The sequence below is a fragment of the Lepisosteus platostomus genome, chromosome 17 (assembly GCF_059453375.1).
Source record: "Lepisosteus platostomus isolate fLepPlt1 chromosome 17, fLepPlt1.hap1, whole genome shotgun sequence".
In the NCBI taxonomy this organism is placed as follows: domain Eukaryota; kingdom Metazoa; phylum Chordata; class Actinopteri; order Semionotiformes; family Lepisosteidae; genus Lepisosteus; species Lepisosteus platostomus.
In genome coordinates this window covers 25,834,675-25,861,974 of record NC_142627.1, presented here as the reverse complement: position 1 = coordinate 25,861,974, position 27,300 = coordinate 25,834,675, and the positions used below count along the sequence as shown (strand labels likewise).

General features: G+C 37.1%; 1 protein-coding gene across 4 annotated transcripts in view; it reads right to left on the bottom strand.

Moving 5' to 3' along the window:
- The window catches only part of col19a1 (collagen, type XIX, alpha 1), a 112,753-nt gene extending 86,129 nt beyond the window's left edge, over positions 1-26,624 (bottom strand). For 2 of the 4 annotated variants that reach the window (XM_088610759.1, XM_088610761.1), the window contains exons 1-11: positions 26,317-26,623; positions 24,853-24,975; positions 21,909-21,983; positions 21,531-21,630; positions 14,692-14,815; positions 13,072-13,347; positions 12,803-12,883; positions 11,653-11,772; positions 10,665-10,727; positions 2,099-2,143; positions 950-1,003 (exon numbers count right to left, since the gene is read on the bottom strand). In XM_088610759.1, the coding sequence (XP_088466885.1) occupies positions 950-1,003; positions 2,099-2,143; positions 10,665-10,727; positions 11,653-11,772; positions 12,803-12,883; positions 13,072-13,347; positions 14,692-14,815; positions 21,531-21,630; positions 21,909-21,983; positions 24,853-24,940 (1,026 nt within the window). In that variant the 5' untranslated portion in view covers positions 24,941-24,975; positions 26,317-26,623. Of the gene's footprint in view, positions 1-949; positions 1,004-2,098; positions 2,144-10,664; positions 10,728-11,652; positions 11,773-12,802; positions 12,884-13,071; positions 13,348-14,691; positions 14,816-21,530; positions 21,631-21,908; positions 21,984-24,852; positions 24,976-25,520; positions 25,613-26,316 lie in introns of those variants that run through there. The other 2 variants (XM_088610762.1, XM_088610760.1) reach the window with 2 other exon arrangements.
- Between the last annotated feature and the right edge of the window lie 676 nt (positions 26,625-27,300).

Sequence of the window (27,300 nt, the reverse complement as noted above, 5' to 3'; positions counted from 1 at the left end):
ACTGAGTTGTTCAAACAGTACAGAAGAACTAAATAACTATCATAATTTTGTATTGGTTTAATGTTAGTTCCAAAAAATTAAAGATGTTTGTTTTTTTACTTTTATCTGTTTTCATTTGAGGTTTTGTTAGCTGCAAATGTCTTCTAAAATAAAATGTATTCACCAGTAAGTATTTTTTATGTTGTTGAATGATTTTGACATTGTTTATGTATTCTGTGCACATTACCTGACAACATTGCCCACCTTCATAAAACACTTTTGAACATTGTTTAGGTACAAAAAGAAAACGGGGATAGTGGATGCACCTAAAGCCTGCAAATCTTGGTGGGGGCAGTCATCCACATCTTCACAAATGTACAGTACTAGACAGCATGGGTAGAACAATTTGTAAACAGGCTCAGAAACACTTTTATATAGAACCATACCAACTGAGGATAGTAAGTGCCTATACATTTTGAATCAGTAAGGAATGTAGTATGTGGCACATTTTTCTAGGAAAAGTATGTTCTAGAGGTCTATGGAGAACTCCACCTATTTCTGAACTTGTTGCTCCAGCCACTGGAAGTGAGTGTGAGGTGTTCCAGTAGCACAGATCTTCAATTCCATGACCTCTGCAGGCTGATAAAGGCCACACACCCTGTTCTATTTAAAGTTGTACTTTGAACATTTTATTAGCTTTTAAAAATAATATTAGGGAGTGTGGAAAGAAGCCTTCACAGTGAATTATGAGCATCTTCAGTTCTAAGTACGGAAGAATGACAAATTATCATTATGCAATTTTCTGTGAGCTAAGAAAAATAAAACCTTCTAAATATAAAAGCAAATACCATTTAGCTAGAAATAATATCAGGTAATAAATATAAAGAACCATAAGTTATTAAAGAGCATATGTCAATAAGAATTGACCTACAATGATTAACTTGGAACTAGTTTATAGTTTAAGTCCTACCTGAGGTCCCAGAAGTCCATCTCTCCCAGGAATACCAGCAGCGCCTTTGTCCCCCTGAACAGAAATTAGACAGGCAGAGACCCTTCACTGAGTGTACTTGTGAGTAATATACTAAAGAACAATTCTCCTCCTTTTTTTTTAATAGCTGTCAGTTCTCATGCCTTCTGCAATAACTTGTTGGATTTTTAAAAAGATTATATCTACAGTATGTGCACTTTTAATAATTGATCCACTGCTTTTTCTTACTGAAAAGTAGGAACCAAAGTGGCAATCCTGATTCTTTCAATTATATAATTAAACATACATATTTGAGATTAAATTAATGTTATGCAAATCTATTTTAAATAAAGTTCTAGATATCCATCTTTGTCATGTACTCATATAAAAATACACGGCAGACTAAAGGTAAGTGAGCATGATGAAACACTATTCTTTGCTTATTCACCTTCTATATTGCACATAATGTTGGAAGTCCACAGACAACTACAATTTTTTTAAATAGTCTGCAAACACATTTTAGCCTGTATAGAGTTTCACATAGCAGTGCAACTGCGAAAACTAAGCTTGACATCTCTCTAAAATACATCCCATGGATCAACACATGGTCCACCAATGCCACTGAAGATATAAATTGGTGATGTGTAACTTGTAATCAGCAACACACAGGACTCTTATACAAACTGTGAAATTGGTAGGAAATGTACATTTGTACAATTAAAAAAACACTTATGTATAAAACATATATATTCCATCCATTATTAGATATAACAAATTCTGGAAAAACTTCCAATGTGCTTGTTTGTTCTTTTCTCTGGTCACGCACTGGCTTCCACAGAAGGATATTGACCTTGACTTAGAAAACGCAACTGTTCGCACTCACACTAACAAATTAAAATCCAGACTGCTGTGTAGCTTCTCACAGTCCAACAGTGTGACAGGCAGAGTCATTGCGCATTAGACTGAAAACCTGTTCATCCAGCTGGATTTCAGATCATTATATATTAATCAAGAATGTCTTTTTTCTAATCCTGGACTCAGATTTGTAACTTAATTTGTACTAAGTGTGATTACTCACAAACATTAAATATAATTTAAAAACAAGGTTTTCAGTCAAACATTTTCAAACAAATTAATTTGTACTATATGTACCTTTAAACCAGGATTTCCAGGGTATCCATCTTCACCAGTTTCTCCCTGTAATTAAACACAATATTGCTGGATTACAATTTATTGGCACCGTACTCAGTAGTTTTCTGGGACTGGTTTATGGTTCCATCCCGAGTTACAGCTGTTCATAGTCCTTTTTAACACAGGGACCAACAGCTGCAACTGTGGATAATATTACCCAATAATTGGGAAATTACATGTCCAAGACACATGGTAGCATTTTTTGACTTGCATTAAACTTGTAAAGGGAAGCTAAGAGCAACAAACCAAATTTATAGACATATTCTTAACATTTACATTTTACAAATATATTAATATTATCAAAACATGATTTACAAAAAATGACATTTTGAACTTTGATAATCATTGTATATTTGTGTTTTATCACCTGGCGCTGCGGCTGAAGAGCGCCCGGCTGGGGCGCGCGGCGAGGGGCAGGACGGGAGCAGTAGGGGTCAGGGCGGGGACTGGGAGGGCCGCTGACCAGTGCGGCTGACCCATTGCAAAACGGGTGTACAGAGTGGTGAGATCGCCCTGATTCGTGTAAATAGTTCCCTGGTTTCGCACCCCATTTCTTATACTTGTAACCAATTGCCACCCCATCCCCTTGTAACTGTACCCGAATTGACCCCAGTGTGTCGCGCTCTCTTGCTGTTTCTGGCTCTCAAGGGTTTTCTCTCTGCTTGCGCGCTGGCGCTGTGGTTGTGCTTGCTGTGGGGGACGCTCATCCAAAAAATAAAAGCGCCATTTTCGATTCAAACGAGAGTCTGAAGCACTGTGTCAGTCCTCGCCTAACCCGAAAATATCACATTACTACAGTATAACCACTAGGGAAAGGATTTAAATTTTCAAATATTTGTTTGAACAGCCATCATATCTGTGGGGTTTGTTATATGTTCTGTAAGGAGAAAATAAACTTTTCTTCAAGTGAGTTCCATGACTTGATTTCCATGAGATTTCTGTTTCTCCTTCATTTATTTTCAGCTCAATGTTGTAACAGATCAATAATTCTAGGGAACATTTTGTTGGTGGCCCCACCATTCATTGCTTTTTAAAATCTTTCAAATTTACCCAGAAATCAGATGTATTTTCTAAGCCCAGCAATGCCAACATTACATTTTAATAGAAGTTTCAGATGGTAATGTGAACCAGCCTCATCTGAATTTAAAATTACATCACAAAGAATACTCAAGAATTCTTTGAGGCCCAAGTCAGAATTGACAACGTGAAATACTGTACCTCTTAACACATGCCACCAGCTCAGCCCCAAAGCAAACACCAGGAAGAAAGCTAGATTTTAATAAGAATAAACAGCGCTCTGCACCACGATAATGTGTCATTATATCTGCCTCTCCAGTATATGTGTTTCGGCTTTGGATTCAGACCTCAGTCATAGATGCACTTCCCAAGGACCAAAGCCACAAAATCCAAAATAAATGCAAGATAAGACACTGAAAGACACACACACACACACACACACACACACGAGAGATCAGATCCCGCTTCAGAACACAAACGAATAACATCTGTCCTTCAGGCTCTTTATCAGCTATGAGTCCCGTTACACTACATCACTTAGCCAAGAAACTTCTTTTAACCTGGGCACTCCAGCTCTGGAGGGGGTGAACTCCGGTTAATACAGAACAGACACATTGCAAACAGACCTTTTATGTATTGGATTAATTCTAAAGACTTAACCTCCTTTTAGTCTGCAAAGTGCTTTTCTACTCTTGGAGAGCCTCAGTATACCCGGTTTTATAGATGGTTTGATCTATGATGATCAGTGGCAAAAGATCACGTGTTATTTGGACTAATTAAGTAGTAATCTTGGAGTTCCAAGGGAACAAAAAACTGAATATTCTGTAGTTTGCCAGGATAAAAGCTCCAACATCAATTAAACTTCGGATAACTGACACAAGAGAAACGCGAAGAAAAAGAGACTCAAACACTTTTTATAGAAACATACAATAAGCATTGATCAAGACTTTCATTTGACTGAGCTTCTTTCACACAAGGAAGATATTTCCTAACAAAGGTTTGTATAATATTAAGAAATAATGCAGATTTAAGAGGCGCAAGATGCTTATCAAGCATTTATGCCGTCGAATCATGATCTGTGGACACAAAGCCCAACGCATTATGTGTATTCCTCACAGAGTAGAAACAAATGAGGTACCACGTCAATGTCAAACTTCGCAGAACTCACAAAAAAATCCTCATTAGTGAGTTCATTTTTAAATAGAAAAATCATTGTAGGTATGGCCTGAACTGTATTTTATCTACACAAGATAATCAGCTACCGTACTCTTAAAATCCATAGCCTGCCATTAATGTGTCTGGAAAAAAAATTAAAAGGGTATTACATTCCACATATTAAAATATAGGTAATAGCTATATTAAAGTTAAATTTAGCTCCATTTAGAAGTAGATATAACAAACTAGTCACACTCTCTCCCATACCAGAAGAAAAATCAGCTCTGAGTAGGGATATATATTTTAATAAGTCTTCAGCTCTACATACACACCAAACTTCTTAGAGGTATTTATCTTAATCTCAAAGTGAAATTTCACATTTTAATCCCCTTTGCAGGAAGATGAATATCTGCCTTTTCATCATAATTACTTTTTTGTATCCATTATTTAATAACAAAGGGTTATAAAGAAGGTCTTTCTCCACGACATTCTACTCATAGCTCCATTTTCTAAGCGCTTATCCAATACAAGGTCGCAGGGGAGCCGGGGCATATCCCAACACGCTAATGGGTACAGGGCAGGATACACCCTGGACAGGATACCAGTCCATCACAGGGCACATTCAGACACATACATACCAGGCAAAATATTCCAGAAACCAGTTTACCTATCAGTATGTTTTTGGACTGTGAGAGGGAGGAAACCAGAGTACCGAGAGGAAACCCATGTGAACACGGAGAGAACGTACGAACCCCACAAAGAAAGTACCCCTGGGTCTGGAACTGAACTCAGGGCCCCAGCGATCCAAAGCAGCAGTACTAAACAATATCCAAAATGTTTCAGTTTTAACAGTACAGAAATGATGTACGTCTTAAAGTAATAAATAAAAAGGCAGATGGAGTACAAGATTTGTATGTCTTGCAAAAATCTCAATAGAGCCAATCAGTGCAATGCCACAATACAGTTTTACTGCTGAAAATATATCCTCTTATTCATCCTAAAAGATATAGAACAGGCTAGCAACAGCCTTACCGGTTACTTATCAGGTCTATCGGCTCTTTTATAAACCAAAAACTTCAGTGCCAATATACAGACAATTGTAATCATCTACTGATATGACTCTCACTGCTCCGTATTCCACGAAGACTGTTCTTCCACCTCTAAGCAACCTCCTATTGACCAGCATTGCTAAAATAGATTAAAAACAGTTTGTTACATGTGAAGGCAGTTATTTCATATTGTAATTACAAACGTTACCTTTTCAATGCAATACATTACATTTAAATGTAAAGTTTAAGAACAATTAATCTAAACCAGACATTCATGGCTATCTTGGCTCTGGCCCAAAACTACTGTAAGTGTAATTCACAATTAGTCCCAAAACTGAACAAATAGGACATATAGTTATAAATCAGACCTTATCATTTATGATAAACACTTAAACTTATTAATCTTATTTACTCTTTTATTACTTTCCCCTCAACACAGACCAGTATAATTTTAACTGATTCAGCTGTTACATTACATTAAACTCTCAAGTCAAACCATGTTCTGAAAATTCAGATAAGTAGAAAAGAAAAGCTTTGTGGAAAAAAATGCAACAATTACTTGTCAATTTGGTGTTTAGCCAAAAGTAACTCCAAGTGTAGCAGCTTTCTGAATAAAAGAAGCAAGAAAAAAATATGTATAACCATAGACAAAATTAATATTACAGAAACTAGCACTAAAAGCCTCCATGGAATCAGAATATTGTCTTGTATTACTTGGAGTGCTTGACAATGATATACTACTTTTGATTGAAACCCGATAATCATAATAAGTTATTCCCCCTGAAAGAACTTCTCACAGTTCATAACAGTTTCACATAATGGGAGTATATTTTAATGTTTTAAAGCAGCAAGGACAGAATTATTGCTTCGGCCTAGCCATCTACCCAAGACACATTTTCTAAATAATGCAATTTTTGTCCTCTGCAACAGCAATACAAGGATCTACATAAAAGCAGGTCCACATTTCTGCTGAGAAAGTGCTTTCTTAATTTAATTGTTTTTTCTTTTGGCAATAATTTGTCTGGTGAAGTGTGTCATGTGACCCTTTCTATTAGTAATGCTTACATTTCATGCCTCTTGAGAAATGCATTGCATTTAAGAACTTTACCAACAACTCCATTTACTTTCTTCTCCCCTCGCTTTGTCTTATTTCTATAGCACATATTCAATTATCATTTTTATTTCAATCCCTGCAGTAAACCTCAGAGTGCTGAGTCTCTTTAATCAGGCTTTATTTTTCATTGCTAGTCCAGGAAGGGCTGTTGCAATGTGCCACAGTTGTTTATTTAGTATGCATTTATTCACTTGCATTTAATTCCATATTGCAGTGCCTTACTATCTAATCTTTTCAAATCCCATTTGATGAGTGAAGATGGTAAATGAGGAATTATAACCTTTGCAAAATAAATAATACATCAAATTCAGAATGTTTGTTTACAGTTAATGTAAAATGTATTTCTGAATGAAACAACAACAACAACAACAATCTACAAACTCAGAAGTATTTTGTGCAAAACACCTGAAATCACAATTAAATGTATTTATTTTACTGAAGTGGGACAACATGTACAGTACCCACACATTCCCACGAACAGAAGGAAATTAATTTACTTCCTAAATTACTCTTCCTTATCAGAAAGAGGTCAAAAGAACTCAGATAATTTCTGAAATGTTTAGCTGCATTATACTGTATCTAGCAGGACAGCAATATCCCAGAGCCCAGGTGTGGTAATTAGATTGTTTAATCTATTTTACATTTTGTGAAATAACCATCTTAATTGTGCATTCTTGAACAAGTTGTTCTAGCGAAGCAGTTAGATAAGTAATATTAATTCAATATTTATTGAACATGCAAATTTAATTAAGAATGAAAAACTATGAAACATACAGCACTTAGTTTTAGCTCTCATTAAAGAACCTGCTGTTCCGAAAAGAGAGCAGGTGTTACATGCTGTGGAACAGGAGCTTAAATTCCCCAAAGTGGAAACTTAACACCTACAGTAAAGCTACAAGTTGTGAAATTGCCATTTCCAATTGTCTCAAGACAAAAACTACATCTTTCATGTACACTGAGGTACAGCTACTGTCTCCAACCAAACACGCACTGTCAGTTCCAGTTTCTGTGGCTAATTGAGTACCACCAATAACACACACACAGTGGAACAGTTATTGTGTAAGAGGTGCATTCAAAAATAAAGATCTTCTAATACCCCATTTCTCAATGTGTGAGGTGAATATAATCAGAATCACAGCAGACTTTGGAGAGAAGTTTCTTGAAACTTTTAAGAGGACTGTGCTGTAGGTGCTATACTGTTAGTCACTGTATCTGTGTTTCACTCATGAGAAAATAGCACACCTAATATTGCAAGAGCATGACATTATCAGGTTTTTAGATCTGAGTGGGCAAACTCTGTGCACAATGTCATTGTTGCAGCACCTGGAGAGTTAATGTTATTGCATGCATAACATGCAAGAGATCTGGTATTGAGCAACTGCATATTAATAGCAGAAAAAATATATATAATGTGAATATAATGTTGAAATTGACTTCAAAATGTCAAAAGATCATGAATATTGAATACACTTTTGTTTACCACATAATACAAAGACACCTGATTCTCATTGTTTCGCAAGGTTTCCTAAAACTCAACAACTGAGGGATAATTTGAGGTCATTGTGACTATGGGTGAAATGTGGAAAATAAAAAATTAACAGATGGCTAGCACAGTGACAGCATAATGATTATCCAAGTGAACATCTAGATTTTAATTGCACAGAATTGTCTATATTGAATGATATTCTTAAGCACCTTGCTTTTTCAGTGCACAATTTTTTTTTATTTTTGTATCTGTTAAATGCAGATTATTATTCGCAGTATGCCTTGTTATAATTTCTTTGAGTGATGGGTTGTTGATACCCATTTTCCCTCCTGTCCTAATCGGGTTCTCTTGGCAATTCACCCACAAGTGTGCCTCATTTGTCATATTGCACCCTGTTCACTGGCATCACGTGAATATGAAAATGTCCCTTGTGTCCATTTACCAGGGGTGTAGCCAGGAATTTTTTCGGTGGGCCTGTGCAAAAGTGGGTGTCCCGTGTATCGAGCTGCTACAAGCAAACGTGCGCACTGCCGCTTGCGCTCGGGAAGCCAGGCTGTACTCCTCAAAACCCAAGACGCCTGTAGCATCTCATGTCCTGTTGGTTTCGGGACTGGTCTTGTTATCTACACGCGGCTTTTTGAAAACGTAGATATGTGCATTTGTTTTGCCATGTGGGCTAATAAACCAAAAAACTAGCGTTAGATACCTCTAAGAGCGTCTGACGACAACGACAGCCAATTAGGCTACGGCTACGCATGCACCGCCCCACTGCATTTACATCATTTTCTTATTGGTCACAAAAGAAACAGCGAGCCAATCGCTAATCACATACGATGAAAAAATCAAACACGTAAAATTAAAAAGCAAATCATGTAACGCAAACAAGGGAAAAAAAATCTTAATTTGGACTGATTGGGTAAACCTAGGATCAATCAGGGGCTACGCCTCTGACTGGGACACGGAGTTATATTTTAACAAAGACCAAATAAAAAGCTAGATACAGGGCTTTTTAAAAAGCATTCTGATGGAAAATTATATCAATAAAAGCTGTTTTATATTGTATGCCTCTGTGATAAATTACTGTACCATGTTTGTAGATAAAAGTTCCTGTTAGAAGCTGTGCAGAGATCCATTACTGATATTTTTAAAAAACAATCATACTTAATTACTGACAGACACCTGCCAGAGGTGATGCCTTCTCCGTGACATTATTCGGTAAGATGATAGCCTTGTTTTAGATAACTCATTTTTAAATACTTCGACAAGAATATCTGCCAGTAAAGGTCCCCAATACATGTAAGTGCTAGTCCTAATTGAATTGCAAGGAAATGTAAGAGTAAATGACAAATGAAGCTTTAAGTTCCAACATCGTATAGACACAAATATTGTTTTCATCCACTTTCAGAAAGTATGGAAGTATGAAATCTAATTTTATCTGGACTGCAATCAATATTTGCCACATGTGATGGCATGCTGGGCTTTGAAACTCATGCAGCTTCATCTGATTATAACACAGAACATTTAATCGATGAAGTCCACAAGGAAATATTAAGTATATCGCACATTGCAGCATTGCTCCAATTCTGACAGTATGAAAATGTTTAAAGTCATAAATTGGTAGAATTGAACCTAAATTGATTAAAATGTAGATTAAATGCTTCAGTCACCTCTGGGGTATATTGGTAAAAATGCCCACGCTCACACAAATCATTGAAACACATACTGTACTTCCCTTTAACTGCAACTTAATTACAAATAGGAGACAATTTCCAAGTGTATTTAATTAAAACACTGTGCTGAGTTCATGCTTGTCCTTATAGAAACGTAGCAGAGATTTATTTCATTAGGTATTGACAGTTGAGATAATTTACTTGGCTTGATAATTACAAAAACATCTCTACCTATCCGCACTTAACACCTTAAGCAATCCATGAAAAATTTAAAAATAAAATAAAATTAAAAGTTAACTCTTTTATGTAGATTAACAAACAGATTATGATTTTAAAATGTTTGCAAAAAACATTTTTTCTATTTATTTTATAAAACCACTTTGCAATTGGATATCAGCACTAAAAAGCTATATGGAGTAAAAAACATTAAAATGGTTTCACAGAAGTCATATTTCTTTTGATCGTTGGTTCTTTGTAAATTATGCTCCTTTTCATTAAAAATGTGATTCTTCTTGTTTTATCTGTTTAGTATCATTTGTGCCACATTCAATAGGTGACCATTTCGAAAAGCTCATAAGAATTCATTAGTGTCTGAGAAAAAGAAAACAAAAACTACTTAGTAAAAAAATTGTTTTTTTTATTCCAGGACCACACAGCAGTAATTAGGCAGTTGACCTAAAGGACCATCTGGTTGGAATGTGCATATCAACACCTGTTCACCCTAATGAATACCAGTCATTCCGTCTCCAGACGCCCAACTCTTTTTAGAAGAAAAACTGCTCTGTAACTGATCCCCCTGTGCTGTCATTTTCAACAGGAACAAATCCCTGTTCCACTGAAACATTTCTTTACCCTCTGTCATAATGGAATGAAACCCTGAATACTACATTTACACAGCAGTATGGCATATGACACATACCAGTCTTTATAAATGCATCATTTAATTTGCTAGGAGACACCAGATGTCTTCATATTGTTGAATCATGAAGAACTGATGTGAGCACACCCCTGTCCAAAGAGAAAATGAGATTTGTACCTTGTCTCCTTTATCTCCTTTCTGCCCTGGAAGACCTGACACCCCTGGAAGTCCAGGCTCCCCCTAGAAAAAAAAGCAATATATAAGAACATATTCACAGATAAAAAAGCTACAATCACAGAATAACTATAATCAAAGGCACATCATAGATCCTGGAATTTGTGTGCTGTCCAGTGATGTTGTCTAGGTTAACCGATACATCTCTAAATTGTCTTCCGTACATACAGTACGTGTGTTTATGCGCTCTACAATAGACTGCCATCAAGTCAAGAGTGTATTGTGCCTGGAGCCCGTTGTTAGCCAGGTTAGACTCCAGCCGACTGTGACACTGCATCGAATCCAAGGGTTACTGAAAATGGATGGTTGGACCTATTTATATTAACCTTTCAAGCAATGTATTGACAACTTGATATAAACCCATCATCCAATTCAGGGTCACAGTGGGGGAGTTCAGAGCCTTTCCTGGATAGAATGGAACCCCCAACAGGACGCCAGTCCATCGCAGGGCGCACACAGACACGCACAGCAGAGACAGAATCCAGGTCTTATTGAATCCAGGGCTCTAGCACGGTGAGGCAGCAATGCAAACAACTGCTCCAGCATCCAGCATGCCTCATTATTAATAATAATAATAATCATCATCAATAACATTTCCCTCTAACTTAGTTTTATATTTTGCACATTTTATATATAAAAAATTCTAAGCTGCAGTTTTCCAGCATTTGTTTCAGTTTATTTTTGGCTAATAATAATTATTTTATTTTGCTCTGAATAGCATCTAAGAAAAGTCATCAGCATTAAAAATACAGCATTTTAATTAGTGAAATATTTTGCATGCATCATTAGTTTAGGGATTCAAGATAAGTCATCTGAACATGAAGCTCATGTTACAATTAGAACAAAAAGTGCTTTCTTTGATTAAGTTCTAATTAAACAAGTGATGGAGGCGACACGCATGCTGATGTGCGGCCCTCTGGGCTCCACGTACCTTGTCTGCTGAACATTGACATCTGTCATTCGATTGCTGCGCCAGCTGTGAAAGCATTCTTGGGATGTAGCTGGTGATAAGGGAAGGGGCTGTACCCAAGACTGCCTCCTTGGATGCACACTGAAAAACATTTTAATTTGAATACTTAACTTAAATAAGCAAAACAAAAACAATCTTCAGCCTGTGTTTTTCCATTGATTCCCATAACAATTCAATTGCACCCAAACTGCTACAGTATGTCCCCTTTCTCCCGTTTCCCAGCGCAGAGGCAGGAGGAATGGGCTTCTGCCTGGAGCCAAGCCGGGGAAGCAACAGCGGGGAGTGCGGCTGTGTGAAGCTCTTCTCTCGCTCAAGGGGAAAGAGGAGACTGTTCAGACTTGTCTGGGAGTTACGCTGTTTAATGCAACAGCATCATCAACACAATGCAGAGAGCCAGGTCCATGTCCGCTAAGCAGTGCGTAAACGCTGTAGACACTGAAGCAGTGTCTGCTGACTTCCATAGTACCTCATCCAGTCTATGGCTGATCAGGGGGAAGCAAGAAATGCAACAAGCAGTGGTTAACTGCCAATTTAGGAAATGCAAACAGCATATCGGTAAAACTCCAAAAGTTTACTCTAGGGAGTTTTGTCTTGCAAAAGCTGTGAGTTTAAAAGGTTATCAAGTACCTACTGAAGTAATAGATTAAAGCATATGGATCCTGTAGGACTTCTTAGTTAAAGTAATAAAATGCATTTCATTTTTAACCAGATATTTGATATATTATGCCACACGTGACACAGACAAGGGCATTCCGTGATTTGGTAACCAATACAGTACAGTATTTCACTGAGGCTAATGGTATGGAGTACAATACGCAGTATAAAACAAATGACTCTTCTAAATGAAACTGCTTTTGTGTCACTCATTTACCTTGTGTAGGCCATATGTGAACAAACAAACAAAAATAAGTTGTTTTGTGGAAGACAATAAGGCACTTATCTTTTTGCAGCAGGAAGAGATAACCTCATTTAATAACACTAATCAATACGTACTGCCACAACCACCATATTCTATACATTCTTTTATTGCTACAGGTATGCATGTCTCTTTGAATATGCTGGTTTTATACAGTATGTACTGTAGCAACTGGAAAAAATTAAATTGTTTTACCGTAGAACCTGGTATTTCACAGCAGTTTTCCAGTTCTGCCATTTTTGGATTGCAGTAGATGATAATTTGCTGAAGTTCAATCTGTAAGAAAAAGTCTGCTATTAAAAAAAATAACTTGAGGATGATTTTATAGAATGATGCAGGCCTCTTAGCATGGTTACTAGTAGGTAATTGATCTGCGGATCTCATCATGCCCTTTCTTGAACAAGGTGGTCCTAATAGAGACCTCTGTGATACTCCATTAATGACGTTACTCTCCTGATACTCACATCAACCGGCCTGCCATCTTCAAGGCGAGTGGTGATAAGGGTTCTGCCTCCAGCGTTAACAGCATCCCTTTCATCGGTCAGCCTCCTTTCAATGAGAGTGCAGTCCATGTAGAGGGAGATCATGCTGGACTGCACAGACAGGCTCAGCTTGTGCCACTGCCGGTCAAAAAGAGGGTGAAGATCCCGGCTCTTGAAGGTGTAGTGGAGAGTGTTCTTGAGGAGCCCTCGGGCTGTAAATTCCACTACTTTCCTACCCCCGTCAACAACAAAAGACACCTGTAGGACAAAGACTGTAATCACGCCGAGAACTGCAATCCATGTCAAACAGCAGGATGGAAATGAAACAGGCAGCTATGGGAGCATGCAAGTACAAACTCCATTAATTCTATTTTCCAGAAAAACGGCATAGATCGACTGAGCCTTTTATTGAGTTTTGTACAACATTCACTCTTATCCAGCTTAAATCTGACATGGAAAGAAGTAGAAACATGGGGGAAATATAAGAACACGCGGCCTTCTTTTATTCAGCCCAGACTAGGTCAATAAGGGGTTTTGGATTTGGTTGAAAAATTGTTTGATCACCATTAATCCATACCTAGCAAAATAGAGAGCAAATCCACCCTGCATTCTGCCTTAACGCTTTCATAATAGGGAGCATCTTGGGATAATTATTTACCTGCTGTTGGGGAAAATGCTGCAGTAAACATTTTATATCACTGAGAAGAACTATGGAGTGAAGGTCCGCTGGGCAGCTCACGCTCATTTCTTGTAACTGTCTGTTTCTGCTCCATCAGATTCCTTTACACATCATTAATTGTGAAATATCCCCAAGGAAACAGGGCTGTTTTTCTCAATTATCTCATAGATACCGTGAAAGGAAATAAGAATGGTTGGACTGTGGAATATTTATTTTACTATATGCATTTTTATTACAAAATATATTAAGTTAGAAATCGCTAATGTACTGGCTGGGTTTTAAAAATTTTGTGGGGAAAGTTGATGTTGTGTTTGTCAGAATTGATAATGAAACTTTTTTTTATTGGGGATTTTAGATTATTAGTTCATACATTGCTGTTATAGCTCCTCCACTCCAACAATGAGGAAATACAGAAATGTTTTGGTTCAAGCAGTAAAGGCCTTCATTCGGAGAGGCAGTTGAGCTCTGTAGTATGGCACTAGCTGACTGTGACTGATTCCCCAGGTGGGGCATACTGTACCATTATTCACTCCTGGGGGTTTGTTAAATTTGAAGTCATTCAGCCCGGAGAGCTGCATCCGTCTTACCCATGTTGCTTGGCAGACCATGGGAGGGCTGACAGTACTTAAGCAGAGGTTAAGGTACAGTAAGACATCAGAAGCAAACCTCCATCTCAGGTACTTCTAAATTTCCTATTAACCTTAACAAGTATTAAACCCACTACAGCAAAAGGTCATCAGCTCTACCAAAGGGATTTGAATGCTCCGCGGAGTTACCAAATGCTCTCATTTTGGTCATTACAACACTACAAAGTTGTATAATATCAGTGCCAGGTAAGGGAAATGTGTGAATGTGATCCCCATGCTCCCTGTGCTGGTACAAGGGTTAACAGATTCTAATTTTGTAAGAAGCTCTCACCCTACCTGAGTGCTTCCGCCCTGGTCGGAAATCTGCCAGAGGTACCATCGGTCCTTCTTCGTTGTTTTCCGCAGTCGGAATGTGGCTATGAGAGCATATTCATCAGGGAGACCATTCGGAAACACCAGTCTGAAAAAGGGAACAAAAATCTGGTTTACTAAATTAAAAAATCAGGACAAAAAAAGTATCGGTTAAGATGGCATGCATGATTTATAGTCAGGATGATTCCTATATTTCTCCAAGTGCTTTCAATTCTTTTTCCTAATGTTGAAGAGAAGAAAGAATAGATGCGTGTGCAATGTAATTTCTTAGTAAATGTCAGTTCGATTTATCCAGCCTGTCTCACCTTGTTTGGAATTTATTTGTTATGCAACTTGAAAAGAAATTAGTATTGATCCACTTTTTAAAATTTATTAAATTATTCAAACTCCATACATATACTACATAAACAGAGGCTGACCCAGAGCAAGGTGCTTGGGCAGACAGATGGGAGAGATGGAAGATGGGAAATGAAAAAATACACAAGCATAAAATCTAATCTTCTGAACAGGACTGTGGCATAAATCAGTTCCTACTTTTGCCAGGCTTGCACAGGGGATGAAATAGGTTTTTATTTACTGTATATCCTAAAACTCTCTAGTCCTTTGCAACTGGTTAGGACATATATATTTCAATGCTCTATTATAAAGAATGAAATGTGATTTTGTTTTTTACCTTACGGTTTTCATTTGTTTGCTAAATCTGATGAAAATATTTCTAATACCGTGTATTGGATAAAGTGTTTAGAAAATGGATGGGTGGACTAGCAGCATGTAGTCCGTTAAAAAGAATAATCTGGCCAATTCACTATGCAAACTGTTGGACTTAAACAGTTGGAGGTCTCCGAGCTGGCCAGCTCATTGACATGTCTCCAGCTGCTGCCTGATGAGTCCACAGAGAGAGTCTGCACTGACTGCTAGGGGTCAAAAGGTTAAAGAGGTCAGAACCTTCAGTTAAGCAACAGTCTGTGCCTCTGAAGTATGAAGACATTGTATGTGTCACATTTTAGCTGACTAACTTGCACCATTTAGAGTAAAAATTCTTAAGCATGACTCTTTCAGTTCCTGTATTACCATCATATTTCATACAGCATGCAACATTAAACTTTAGTGCACAATTTCAAACACCTTCAGTTTCAATATATTTGACCATGTTAATGAACTGATTCCCTCTATTTTAGCATCTAGAGAAATTAAGTGGTTTACAAATATGCAAGCTAACCATTATGGTTCCCATAATTAGAACCTTTATGTTAACTGTTTTTCTCCTCTTCTGTAAGTGCTTTAAAACCCAAGACATAAAAACTGCAAAGCAAATCCTAATTTCAGCAAAGGTAAATGAGTGCAACAATCTAAGATACGCCTCAGAATAAAAGATGAATACATATTGTTACAATTAGGAGGTAGGGAATACCAGAAATAGACTGAGCAGGATAATCAATTCGAAAAATAATCATAAGCCTCAGTAGCCCTATCTTTACCCCCTTGTAAAGATATGTAATTAATATACCCAAGCATTTGGTATAAAAAGAGGCACCTGTGTTCATTATTCTTTGGCACAGCTCTGGCAAAAAGAGTAATAAATCAGACACACTGGGTTAAACAAATATTAAATAATGATACATTATTACACACACACTAAACAGCACAACACATAAAATACAACAAAGAAGTTATTCTATTTACAAATAAGGCATCCATAAGGCCTATGCCTAGGCCAACCAGAAAAACCCCGACTGCCACTATGATACATTTTCTCTAATTTTACGGGCACATTTCAGGTATTCCAAGAAGCTCTAGAACACCTACACAGGTCAACAAGAGAGATAAACCTGCATTCTAAACTAAACAGATTAAGACCTACTGTTAAATCTGTCTAAAATACATATACTAACCAGGAGAAACAGTTTTTAGCCTATGGGTTCTCTACATAGGAAATTAGACTTTACTAAAAACCAACAGAATGGCTCTCTTAACAAGGTTCAAATACTTAACTAGAAACTGGTCTTTACAGAAGATCCAGAACACGGAACTCTTGACTCCCGTGCTTCCCTTTTCTCTCTCCTGGTCTCTTCTTCACCTCCTTTTTCCTTCCCTTCTCTCCCTGTCTTTCATCCTGTGTTCTTGGACTGTTGATGACTTAATGTTTTACCCAGAACTTGATTAACCAAGGTAAACCAGTTGGTTCCCTAGATCAATGTGCCTCTGACCCACTATAACTCAAACACCTCAATTCCTTTCTTGCTTTGAAGCTCCCAAGAACTGAAAATATTGACACAAGGTAGATGTTGTCCACCTTCAAATAGCTGTAATACTATAAATTACTACCTTTTATCCAAGCAATTTAAAAAATAATTGCAATAATTAATCAAGTGCTATTCTAGATGTTCTTCGGGCATGCACTCTCATTACAATACTGCCTCCAATCTCCAGCTATACCCCTAGCAAGTGGCTCATTAAATGCATGAATCTATCTCCTTTAATATTAATGTCTCTAATTACTCTGATTTTCTACATAAGCCTTTAAGCTCATTAAGTACAGGCAATGTGTGCTTCATAAATGGCATGATCATGGATTTCAATGCAGGCAAGCATGCATTTTCTCCAAGAATACAACAAGAATCAGAGTGGAGTACTACATACATAACCTGTTACTCTAAAGAAATATATATTTGTTCCTTTTGTCCCACTTTTATTGCATAGCTGAACAGACTTTGATTAGATACATGGAAGTGCATTGACAATTCACAAAAGAAGCTTTTAAAATACACTTTCACCAGCACATGAAAAAGGTAATATTTTTAACAATATTTAGAGTTTCTTGTAGAAGGGGCCAAGATAACCTGAATATCATGGATGGCTAAAGGCAGATGTTGTGCATGCTGCCAAAAAAACGCTATACAAGAGCTTCTTGCAAGTAACAACTGCACACTGAAATTAAGACTGACCAATGTGCTACACGAATGTCTAAATAAAACCTGGACTTGCTTGACATGAGTGATGTAACCCTTCCTGCCATGACCTTGTTGGCCTAGATAGGGGTGTCTGCTAAGCAAATACGATTAACTTCAAGCAACAAAATTCATTATGGATACCTCTTTGTTAAAATTAGTGCTGATCCCAAAGAAGGAATGACAAAATGACAAAATAAAACACAGGGTGAAAAATATATGGAAGATCTATTTTAAAATCTCAGGAACTGAACTAATCCTTCATCTGTTAAAAAGCAACTTTCAAGACAGTGGAGACACCCATATCCAAGTACAAGTATCAATGGGGCCTGGTTAGCTGAACATTATCCAGGCTGAGAAAGATGATATTAGCTGCATTTCCTGAGAGTAAAGTGAGAGATGTTTGGAGTTTGTGGCACGGTTCCTTTTCCAGCTGACAGGCACCATCACCTGTCAAGACTCACAAATAATACTGAGATAGGAGATGTGGTTTAGCTCACTCCACACTCCGATCTCCTGGCAGGTCACCCTGCAGGGAGCACCATGTCTGACTGGGCTCGCAGTGTGAGCTCCTTTCAGCCACCGAAGATGATACACAATTGGGACTTGTAGTTTAAGGAAAATACAGCACAAATTACATGATCTAGTAATGTGTTGCAGATCTTCCTGACAGCCTTTCATGTTAACAGTCGCATAACTTTCTAAATATACCAGTCCATGTGAAGAGACGAAGGATATCATTTTTACGTGTTCAACCTTATCATCTGATGGCGGAAGCACCCATATGTTGCACATCGCACCGCACACAGTATTTATACAGATCATGCACTGATACATTTAGCAATGCCACATATTTTTTACTTTTAATATCTAACCTTCAACACTCCCTCAAGGGTCATGTGGGAAAAAAGGAAATGCGGGTCTTTTTAAACCCCTCCAGTACAACAGATACTTTAAGACACATTCACAGTTGTTGCTTGCTTTACTTTTTGGAACATCTATAGATCTTATCCTCTCAAACCTAAAATAAAATCAAATGACCCATTTGAACAGCCTGACATCTCTATATATACTATACTTAGCCCTGATCCAGAGGTAACTTTCACTAACTGACTCACAGGAAATTAAAAAGAATTTTAGCTAGCATCTTAAAATGTATTGTATTTATTCAGGAATTATCTACTTATGACTTCTAATAATAAAACATTTGAGTACATTTACTTTGGTGTGACCCAACAAAAATGTTCATGGTCCCTGGGAGTTCAGGGGTTAGTTAAACAGTACAAATTATCCTGCCTGGCTATAAAATTCAGAAACATTGTGATTTGTCTGTCTAAAATGTAAGCTCATGCTCCTCCTTTTGCATTACTGCATTCATTACATGAAACAATAAGTTATAAAAAAAGTGTGTTTGCTATTGTGCATGTAATACAATAGTTGTGTGCATGAATAAAAGACTGTGTACAGTATTTTAAATACACTGTAGGAAAGACACAGCTCAGAGAAAGAGTGTGAATGCACTCTATGAATGTAGCACTCAGGAATGTTGCAATGAGAGCTTCAGGCACTCAGCCATCCCACCATCACAAGATTCCAGTGGGCCTACCAACTGACAGGCATCAGCCATTAATGAACCACACCTACAATGATCCCACAAATTAATGCAGAAATGGAGTATAGAATAAAAATAAAACATACCAAACTACAATTAAGTAGATTATACACGGCTAGAGATGCAGCCACTCAACATGGGTTAACATTCATTGCTGCGTGAGAGGTACTTCAGTATGGTGCACAGGACGTCACTGTGTGGTTCGCCGGCCAAAGACAATTGACAGGTGGTGCACTTGTGTGTTGTGAGATGTTAGTGAACTGATTGATCATTTAATTTGTTTCCCTACTGTGCATCTTTAAATCCACTTAATATGGAATTGTGTAAATAAAGGAAAATTTTGGTAGCTGACAATAAAAGTAACAAGTATAATGTCTCGGAGTGTCACACACAATATTAATTTATGAATACAGTATATAAATTATGTACATAGCTGGTAGTTGCAGCAAAAAGGAAAAAGAAAGTACACAACAGTATTCAACCTTCTTCATTTTTAAATCTTTAAAAAGTTTATATACTCAAAAAAAAGCTTTAATATTTTAATCTTTTCTATGAATAGTGGCGGTCATTGTTGTAAATAAAAGTGGTAGTATTCTTTTAAATCAGCTTAATAGGGAACATTAAAATGAAGTCATGCACCTAAAGGAATTTTGGTAGCTCAAAATAAAAAAAGTTTCTGAATAATATTGTAAATGACAATTTATGGATCTAAATACAATATTTATACAGCTGGTAGTGGTACCATATTTCACTTTCTTGTTAAATAACTAACATTTTGACATTTTCATTTTATTTTTTAATTGGTTTTGTCATTATAGGATAGTTATTTGCTTCAAAACACCTCCATAATACCAATGTCAAAAACATTTCCAAGTTACAAAACACCAGGAAAAAAAAGCCTCGTTTGAGTTCAAGAGGTGCATCAGTACAAGTACCTCTACTGTAATACATCACACCCATTGTCCATTAACACACTCACCTGGGTGCAACAAAGGTCAAAGCAGTGTCATAAATCAATGTGGCAATATGCCAAACTCAGAAATTTAAATCTTAAGAATTAATCTGTCCTTAATTGCTAGTTGTGTTTTTGATATTGTCAGCAGTGTGGTATTGCAGACATATTTGGGAGCATACTGTAGTAGGTTCTAAGCTGTAGTTTGGATTTTTGTTTCTCACTACTAATAATTAATAAATGCATTCACAGTGTTTTTTCTGTTATCACAGATAATGCCCAGTGGGAAAGTGAAAAAATATTCATAAATTAGGGTAGAAATGTAGTCTGGCTGAATTTCACTTTTCACAGAACACCACATTACCACTCCTGTCCTTATTAACAGCATTATGGGATCTTTAACAACCAAGCAGTCTGGACCTTAGTGTAATATCTCATTTAACTTGTAGCATCATATCTGAACAATGTATCTGAAAACATAGACATTTTGATACATTTTCTCTAATTTTAAGGGCACATTTCACAGTAAGCAAATAAGCACATACACTGCATTTAATACAATATTTACAGTACAATAAAACAGAAAATCTGGCCAATCACAGAAAAGGGTTGGCATTGAATTTTGAACACTCTTCCTTTCAGATTAACCTGTAGTTTTTTATATCAGGAATAATATGCCCATTTCTTCTTCATATATTCTTGCAAAATTATAACATTTATCTTATAAGTCACCTGAGAGTTTCTCCATATTAAATAGGAAATTAAAATGGAATTCGTTCTAACTGCTTACACGTCTAGGTCACTGCATGCCAATCCACTTGGATCCCAAGTTAAGTTCAGTCATTTTCTTCCGGATATCAATGAACCGTAGGAAAACTAATACCCTGAGAAAATATTGGTTTGCAGCATGGAAAATTGATACGTTCTTGGCACATTTCCAACTGCTTAGTCTTATTTTTTATTTAACTTTGAAAACAAATTATTTACAAATTCATTTAACTTAAGCAACAGTCAAACAAAGTTTTACTTTGTATTTTTTAATCAAATTGCCTGTAATCCAATAAATACAGTACAGTTATTCCAGGTACATAAGTAGAACAGAACTATAAGCTTTGATTCCGTAAAAAAAAATAAAACAGCGACCCTTTCCCAAAGTGTTATAATCCAATGACTGAATGCAATTCAGTATCGAGTACTGAGGTTGTATCTGATCAACCCAACTTGCAAATATAAATTAATTTGGCAAAACCATGGCTAGTGATATTTCTATCCATGCACTCAATTAACTCACTGTGTTTGTTTAATAAGGGGTGTGCCTCCCAGTCGAAAAGATGAGCTCTCCTCTGTCACAGTCCCCTTACGGAGAAGAAACTTTTCTGTTAGATCGAACCCTGAAAAAACGAAGAGAGTTTTACTATAATGTAATAATACAATTTCTTTCCCTTTAAGCTACAACAGTCTCTAGGAATTTTCATTATAACGGTGTGTCTTTTCTTTGTGTAGTGATTAATTCTACTCATGGCAAAAAATGAACATTAGTTTCACTAAGATCTAAAGATCACTTTGTTAGTATGAAAAGATCCCAGGAAACATTCCTGCCCAAGGAACAAATGCATGTGTTAAATTTTCTATTAATGATATGAAATGTATCTGTTATTATTGAGCTTACCTGTGACTTCATAGGGAGGCTTCTGGTTGTGTGAAAACCGTTTTTCTTCTACACTGATTGTAGGACATGTAGTATCTAGGAAAAAGGTATGTTATCAGGGTGAAGAACTGAGAAAAAGATCAATTTTAACAGGAATCAACTGTACAATATACATTTTAAGGAAAGGAGAATTATATATTCATAACTTAACATTTTGTAATCAGTTACAAAATGTAGAAATGTAATGCTCATTAAAACAACTTAAAAATATTCAAGCAGGTTTGCTGTGTAGAGCTGCTGTGCGTCACCCAGGAGGGGCTGCATTTCATCAGTAAGTGAAGTTGGTCCCCTCCTACTGTATATGTTAAGTGTTTTTAAATGATGTGAACTGAAGGGTACTATTTAAATGCAGGTTATTAGAGGTGTAGTGCCCATGGGGCCCAAGAGTCACATCGGCTTGTGTTTTTGTGTTTGATAGCTTCTCCATGTTTCCACTGTTAGACTTCTGGACATAAATATTGATGAGATTTACTTTCTAAATTCATATTAAAAATTATCCATAGGACTATGGGAAAAACATCAGTTAAAAATTGAAAACCTCAATATCAATTTCATTCCACTATGACCTGTATCACACAATCTGTAACCACTCCTATTCTGGCTAGGTTGATGGGTATTTGTAAAACTGTCCTGTGTGCCCATGTGCACGTGTGTGCACTGTGATAGGCTGGCATCCGGTCAGGGTCCTGTCACGCCTTGTGCCCTGTGCTCTCAGAATAGGCGCACAGAACAAGACAAGAAAAGAAAAAGGAAGAGGCCTAATGCAAAACAACTATTGCACTCCATGAGTGTCTTCAAGAAATTTAGGATAAAGGTCTCCAGCCGTCTTCAACCATGAACAACATAACATTAAGTTTGAAATCAAAGAGGCAACAGAATATCACTGAAATATTATATGAAATTCAGACAAAGAACTTAGTCACTTATCAGTAATAAAGTGAAAGATTTCCTACAGCCATTATTGGCAATGTATAGCAATAAAATGCATAACAGTGGAATGGAGCAAAGTGTCTTCATAATAAAGCCCCAGATCAGAACCTACTGTAGGTAGACATTAATTCTGATTCTAATTAAGGATAGCACCAACCATTTCACAAATAACCTCAGGTTACCTCATACTGACACAAAATGCAATCTTTTATTCATACAGAAAAATTCAATTTTTCAAAGCAAAAACACATCCTAGTCCGTCTTATAATCTACCTGTACATTAATAGTAATTTATGTGACTGGAGGGTTAAGCCCTCATACCTACTATCCACCTCCAGATCGGACACAGAAATTATTCCTGTTCTCAATTACTAATGCAACCCAAAATCTTCAAGCAGACATCCAATCAGAAGTCATTCACAGGTACAGTCTTTTTCAGGGAGAGGGAACAGAGAAAAGGTCCCCTTACTTTCACACTGTCTGAGCTGGTGGATCTATCTCTTGATCTCCAAAGAGCCCTTCCCCTGCCTGCACCAATGTGATCAGACACTGTTCAGGATGATGGAGGACCTTAAGAACTACAGGGTACAGCAGAACAGACTGAACTTCCACCTCCCTCAGTAATATCCTCACTGCTGCAAATTTGTATCTGCTGGACTGTTGCTGGATTGGAGATCAGTTAGATATGCAGCATAAATCCTTCTGAGTGAACAGAGATAACTGTCCAATTTCTTTCAAAAAGAGCAGTGAACCAGAGAAACTTAAAAATGAACAAACAGGGCTTGTCTCGGCCACCAGAACAACATTATTTGAGCTCTTTCCAAATAGGCTCATAATGCTGGATTAGGGAAACACTTGGCATTGTTGTGTTCAACAATCAAATAAGATCAGGTTCAGATTCCTCCAATAAACCCACAGTCTGGTTGTTGTGGTTTTTCCTTGATCCATTTTCCAGCTCAATAACCTTGTGCTCCAGACTTGCGTCGTATACATATATCTTCTTTTGTGCCCATTGCTCACCAGAGACATACAGTAGCCCAATCTGGAAACCAGTTGCTGAAGAGATGTCATCTAAGCATTTTCATTCTCAGCCACTGCCTCAATCTGGGTGGCCACTGCCGCCGTCTCCATTTTCACAAGCTGTGTTTGCTGAACCACAGACTGCTGCAGCAGTGTGGTCATTTCAGCTGGTTCAGGAGAGCAAAACTTTCAGTTTCTTCTTGTTTGAGGAGGAAGCAAAGGAGTCCAGCATTTTTCAGGTTCCCACCATCTCAGATCCTCCAGAAACAAAATTAAACAAAAATGAACCATGTGGGGTAATAGAAAAAGCAGAAAAAGGGAGCTGGCTGTCATTCTGTTATTCCTGTCAAGACATCCCTTAACCTCCTCTTGGTCACACTTTGAACACTCCTGCTCCCACTTGTGTTCGTGAGAAGACAACAGTGACTTTCCACCTTCTGTTTGGCAACAAGAGAATCTGAAGGAGAACACACAGTCGCACACCTCCAGGGAATGTTTCCCATCCGTCACCATAATAAATTAATTGATGTTCAGGGATTTCAAGCAAGAACAGTTAATTAGATGTGCTGAAAATATTGAAGCATGTGTTTAAAAACTCAGAGGTGCCACAGGGAGCTGTGACCCCTCACGTGGCATGACTGCATGAAACGTGGTAACTTGAGCAAGAGCACATTGCTGACGTACTCCAGATACCAAATAGGCGTTGTATCTCTGATCGCGGGCCATCATATTACTCTAGATCAAGTAGCCAATCATTTCCTCAATGGATCAGCAAATGTAAGCTTTACTAACAAACAGTTTATGAATAAGGACTGCAGAAAAATAAAAAAAGTTTCATCAGAGTATGTTTTCTATTCGGAAAGATGTTTATCTATAAGAGGACTTTTACTTTTTGCTTCTAAGGACATTTAGACTTCACCTGGAATGACTCCTTGACTGCATAAACTGTACATACCTGTTCTTTCACTGACGGCCATCCCAGAGGAAAAAGGAATGGTATTTCCAATCCAAAACAGAAAAATGCATTTTAAAAACAGACTCATTTCTCTGCTGACATGTGAAAGAGCTTCTTGAAAACCTGCAATAAAGTAAAAATGCAAACGTTTATCCACTGACAAATTTTACATCTTGATATTGAAGACTGATAATATTTAATTATAAACAACGAGATCTTTCAGGCCTGGTAGTTTTCCGACGTTTCATTACACAATAGCCTCTCAGAACCTGATTAGCTTAATATCTTATTCAAAGATGAATAATTCTTTATGGACAATGCTACTCTGTGAAACGCTAGACACATGACACAAAACAGGTCTTGCAGTTTACCGATGAGTGACAGTTGTGGCATTTGAAGTACGCACTGGAAAGTTGTAAAATAAGAGGTTCCGTTTTACATTTCACTTGTGAGTCTGAATCATCACCGTTACAAAAAGCATGGACATTTAATTTTTACATAGCCGAATATTAAAAAGGTAAACAGCTCTTTACAGAACTTAGTCAAGTCCATTTCCAAATAAATAAATCCTACATTGTCTATTACCACATAGTAAGTGTTTTAATGTTCAAGTAAAACTGTTTTTAATCTTCCTTCGTTCCTGTTATTGAGGAAGGTCGTTGACCTACTTGCTGAACTTGAACCTGAAATACGACGCCGCTTTGATTTAATCTGTCTCGGATCCTCAGTGTAAACCCGATCCCATTAATAAATAGTGATTAGAAAGTCACGTGGACCATGCTTCCCGGGATGGCTTTTCAATGGAAAGCTGCCAAAAATATTTAAAACGTGTCCATCACCCAATCCCATCCAAGGATGGGTTTCCTTTTCAACAACGTACGACTTGTATTGAAAGAGGAGAAAAAAGGCATCTCTATAAAACATAAATGACATTGCCTTTAACAGAATAATTGTTTTAACCAAAAAAATATTTCGTATACTGTATATTAAAGTTACTTTTAAATTAGTTTAGCTAGTGTAATGAACGTTTACGTACAGATTCCATTCCTAATCTCCTCTTTTTAAAATGTATTTTAGTATACAGTATGTCAAATAGCGACTAGAAAATACCGTTTTCAAAAGTGTCTTCCCACAAATCCAGACAATGCACAATTACTAGCTTCTCATGCTGTGTATAAAGAGCACCAAGCCGATAATAAATGCAACAGCTAAAATGACACTGCAGGATCGTGCTTCTTCCTAAAGGAATGCTATTAAGCCAAGTTTTCAGGTAGCTCTACTATAGGACATCGACTTAACAGTGAGCCAAGGTATAGTGGAGTATAATATTTTAATTATCTAAAACCAATAATTCACCAAAAAAAATGTCATATGCCTTGAAAATATTCATTAATATTTATTAATTAATACAAATGTAGATTGCTATTCTCAAGGAGAAAGAAAATAATTTGAATTAAAGCTCACCTTTTCTGTGGAAGTTTTCTCTCAAGAATAAAATACTACAGGAAGCGGCCACACGTTTCACAGCTGCGATTCCGAAGTAGACAGCAAATAAAAAAAGTGAGAATGGGATCTCCCGCTGGATCCCTGTCCTTATTAGTCACACTGGCTGACCCTCCCACTCACTCTTCACTAAAATACACTAGACAGGACAGCCACCAGCACGGGCATTGAGAAAATTAAAGGTGTATGCGTCCTCTGCCCATGACCAAGAACAGAAAACAACAACAGAAAAGGACTTGCAGTTTAAAAGTGAGGAAGAGAGGGCGCATCCTGAGCTCTGGGCTTTGGGCTTTGGGCTTTGGTCTCTTGATGGCAGGAACAGCTTCCATGACCGTGCTAACTAAACAAAGCAACACAACAATCAGGCGTGGAGTCCCTTTCTTTCTGCCAGTTTAATTAGAGGCTCCTCATGTTATTTGAAGGAAAAAAAGGCAATGATAGCATTTTTCCCAATTAGGACAATTAGTACAAAATATTCGCATCGTATCGTACTACATTTTCGTGCATTTAATATTTTTAAAATGCCAAATAATTTGGAATTAACATTTAAACAATTACATAATCATAACCGACTTTTGCTTAAATTATTTATTGACATACAGCGTTTGGATAGTGTTAAAATGAAGTTAATTAGGGGGAAGACCACAGCTTGCTGTCTGAAGATGTTAGGCGATTTTCACATAAGTCACAGTCCAAACGAAGAGCATAAGACTCACCTGCACAAAGACGGTCGCTTATGCGCTGTGAGATGAAACATGAAAAGTAGCAGCTGTATACCAATTAACAGAATGCCTTTGATCAACGTGCTTTAATTTTGTGAGTAGAGGTCTCATTTACTCTACATTTAGAACTGCTTTATTATTATTATCATTATTATTGGTGTTGTTGTTAATCATGATATAATATTGGTCATAATAAGATCTGTAAAATGTTGTTTTCTGAGGT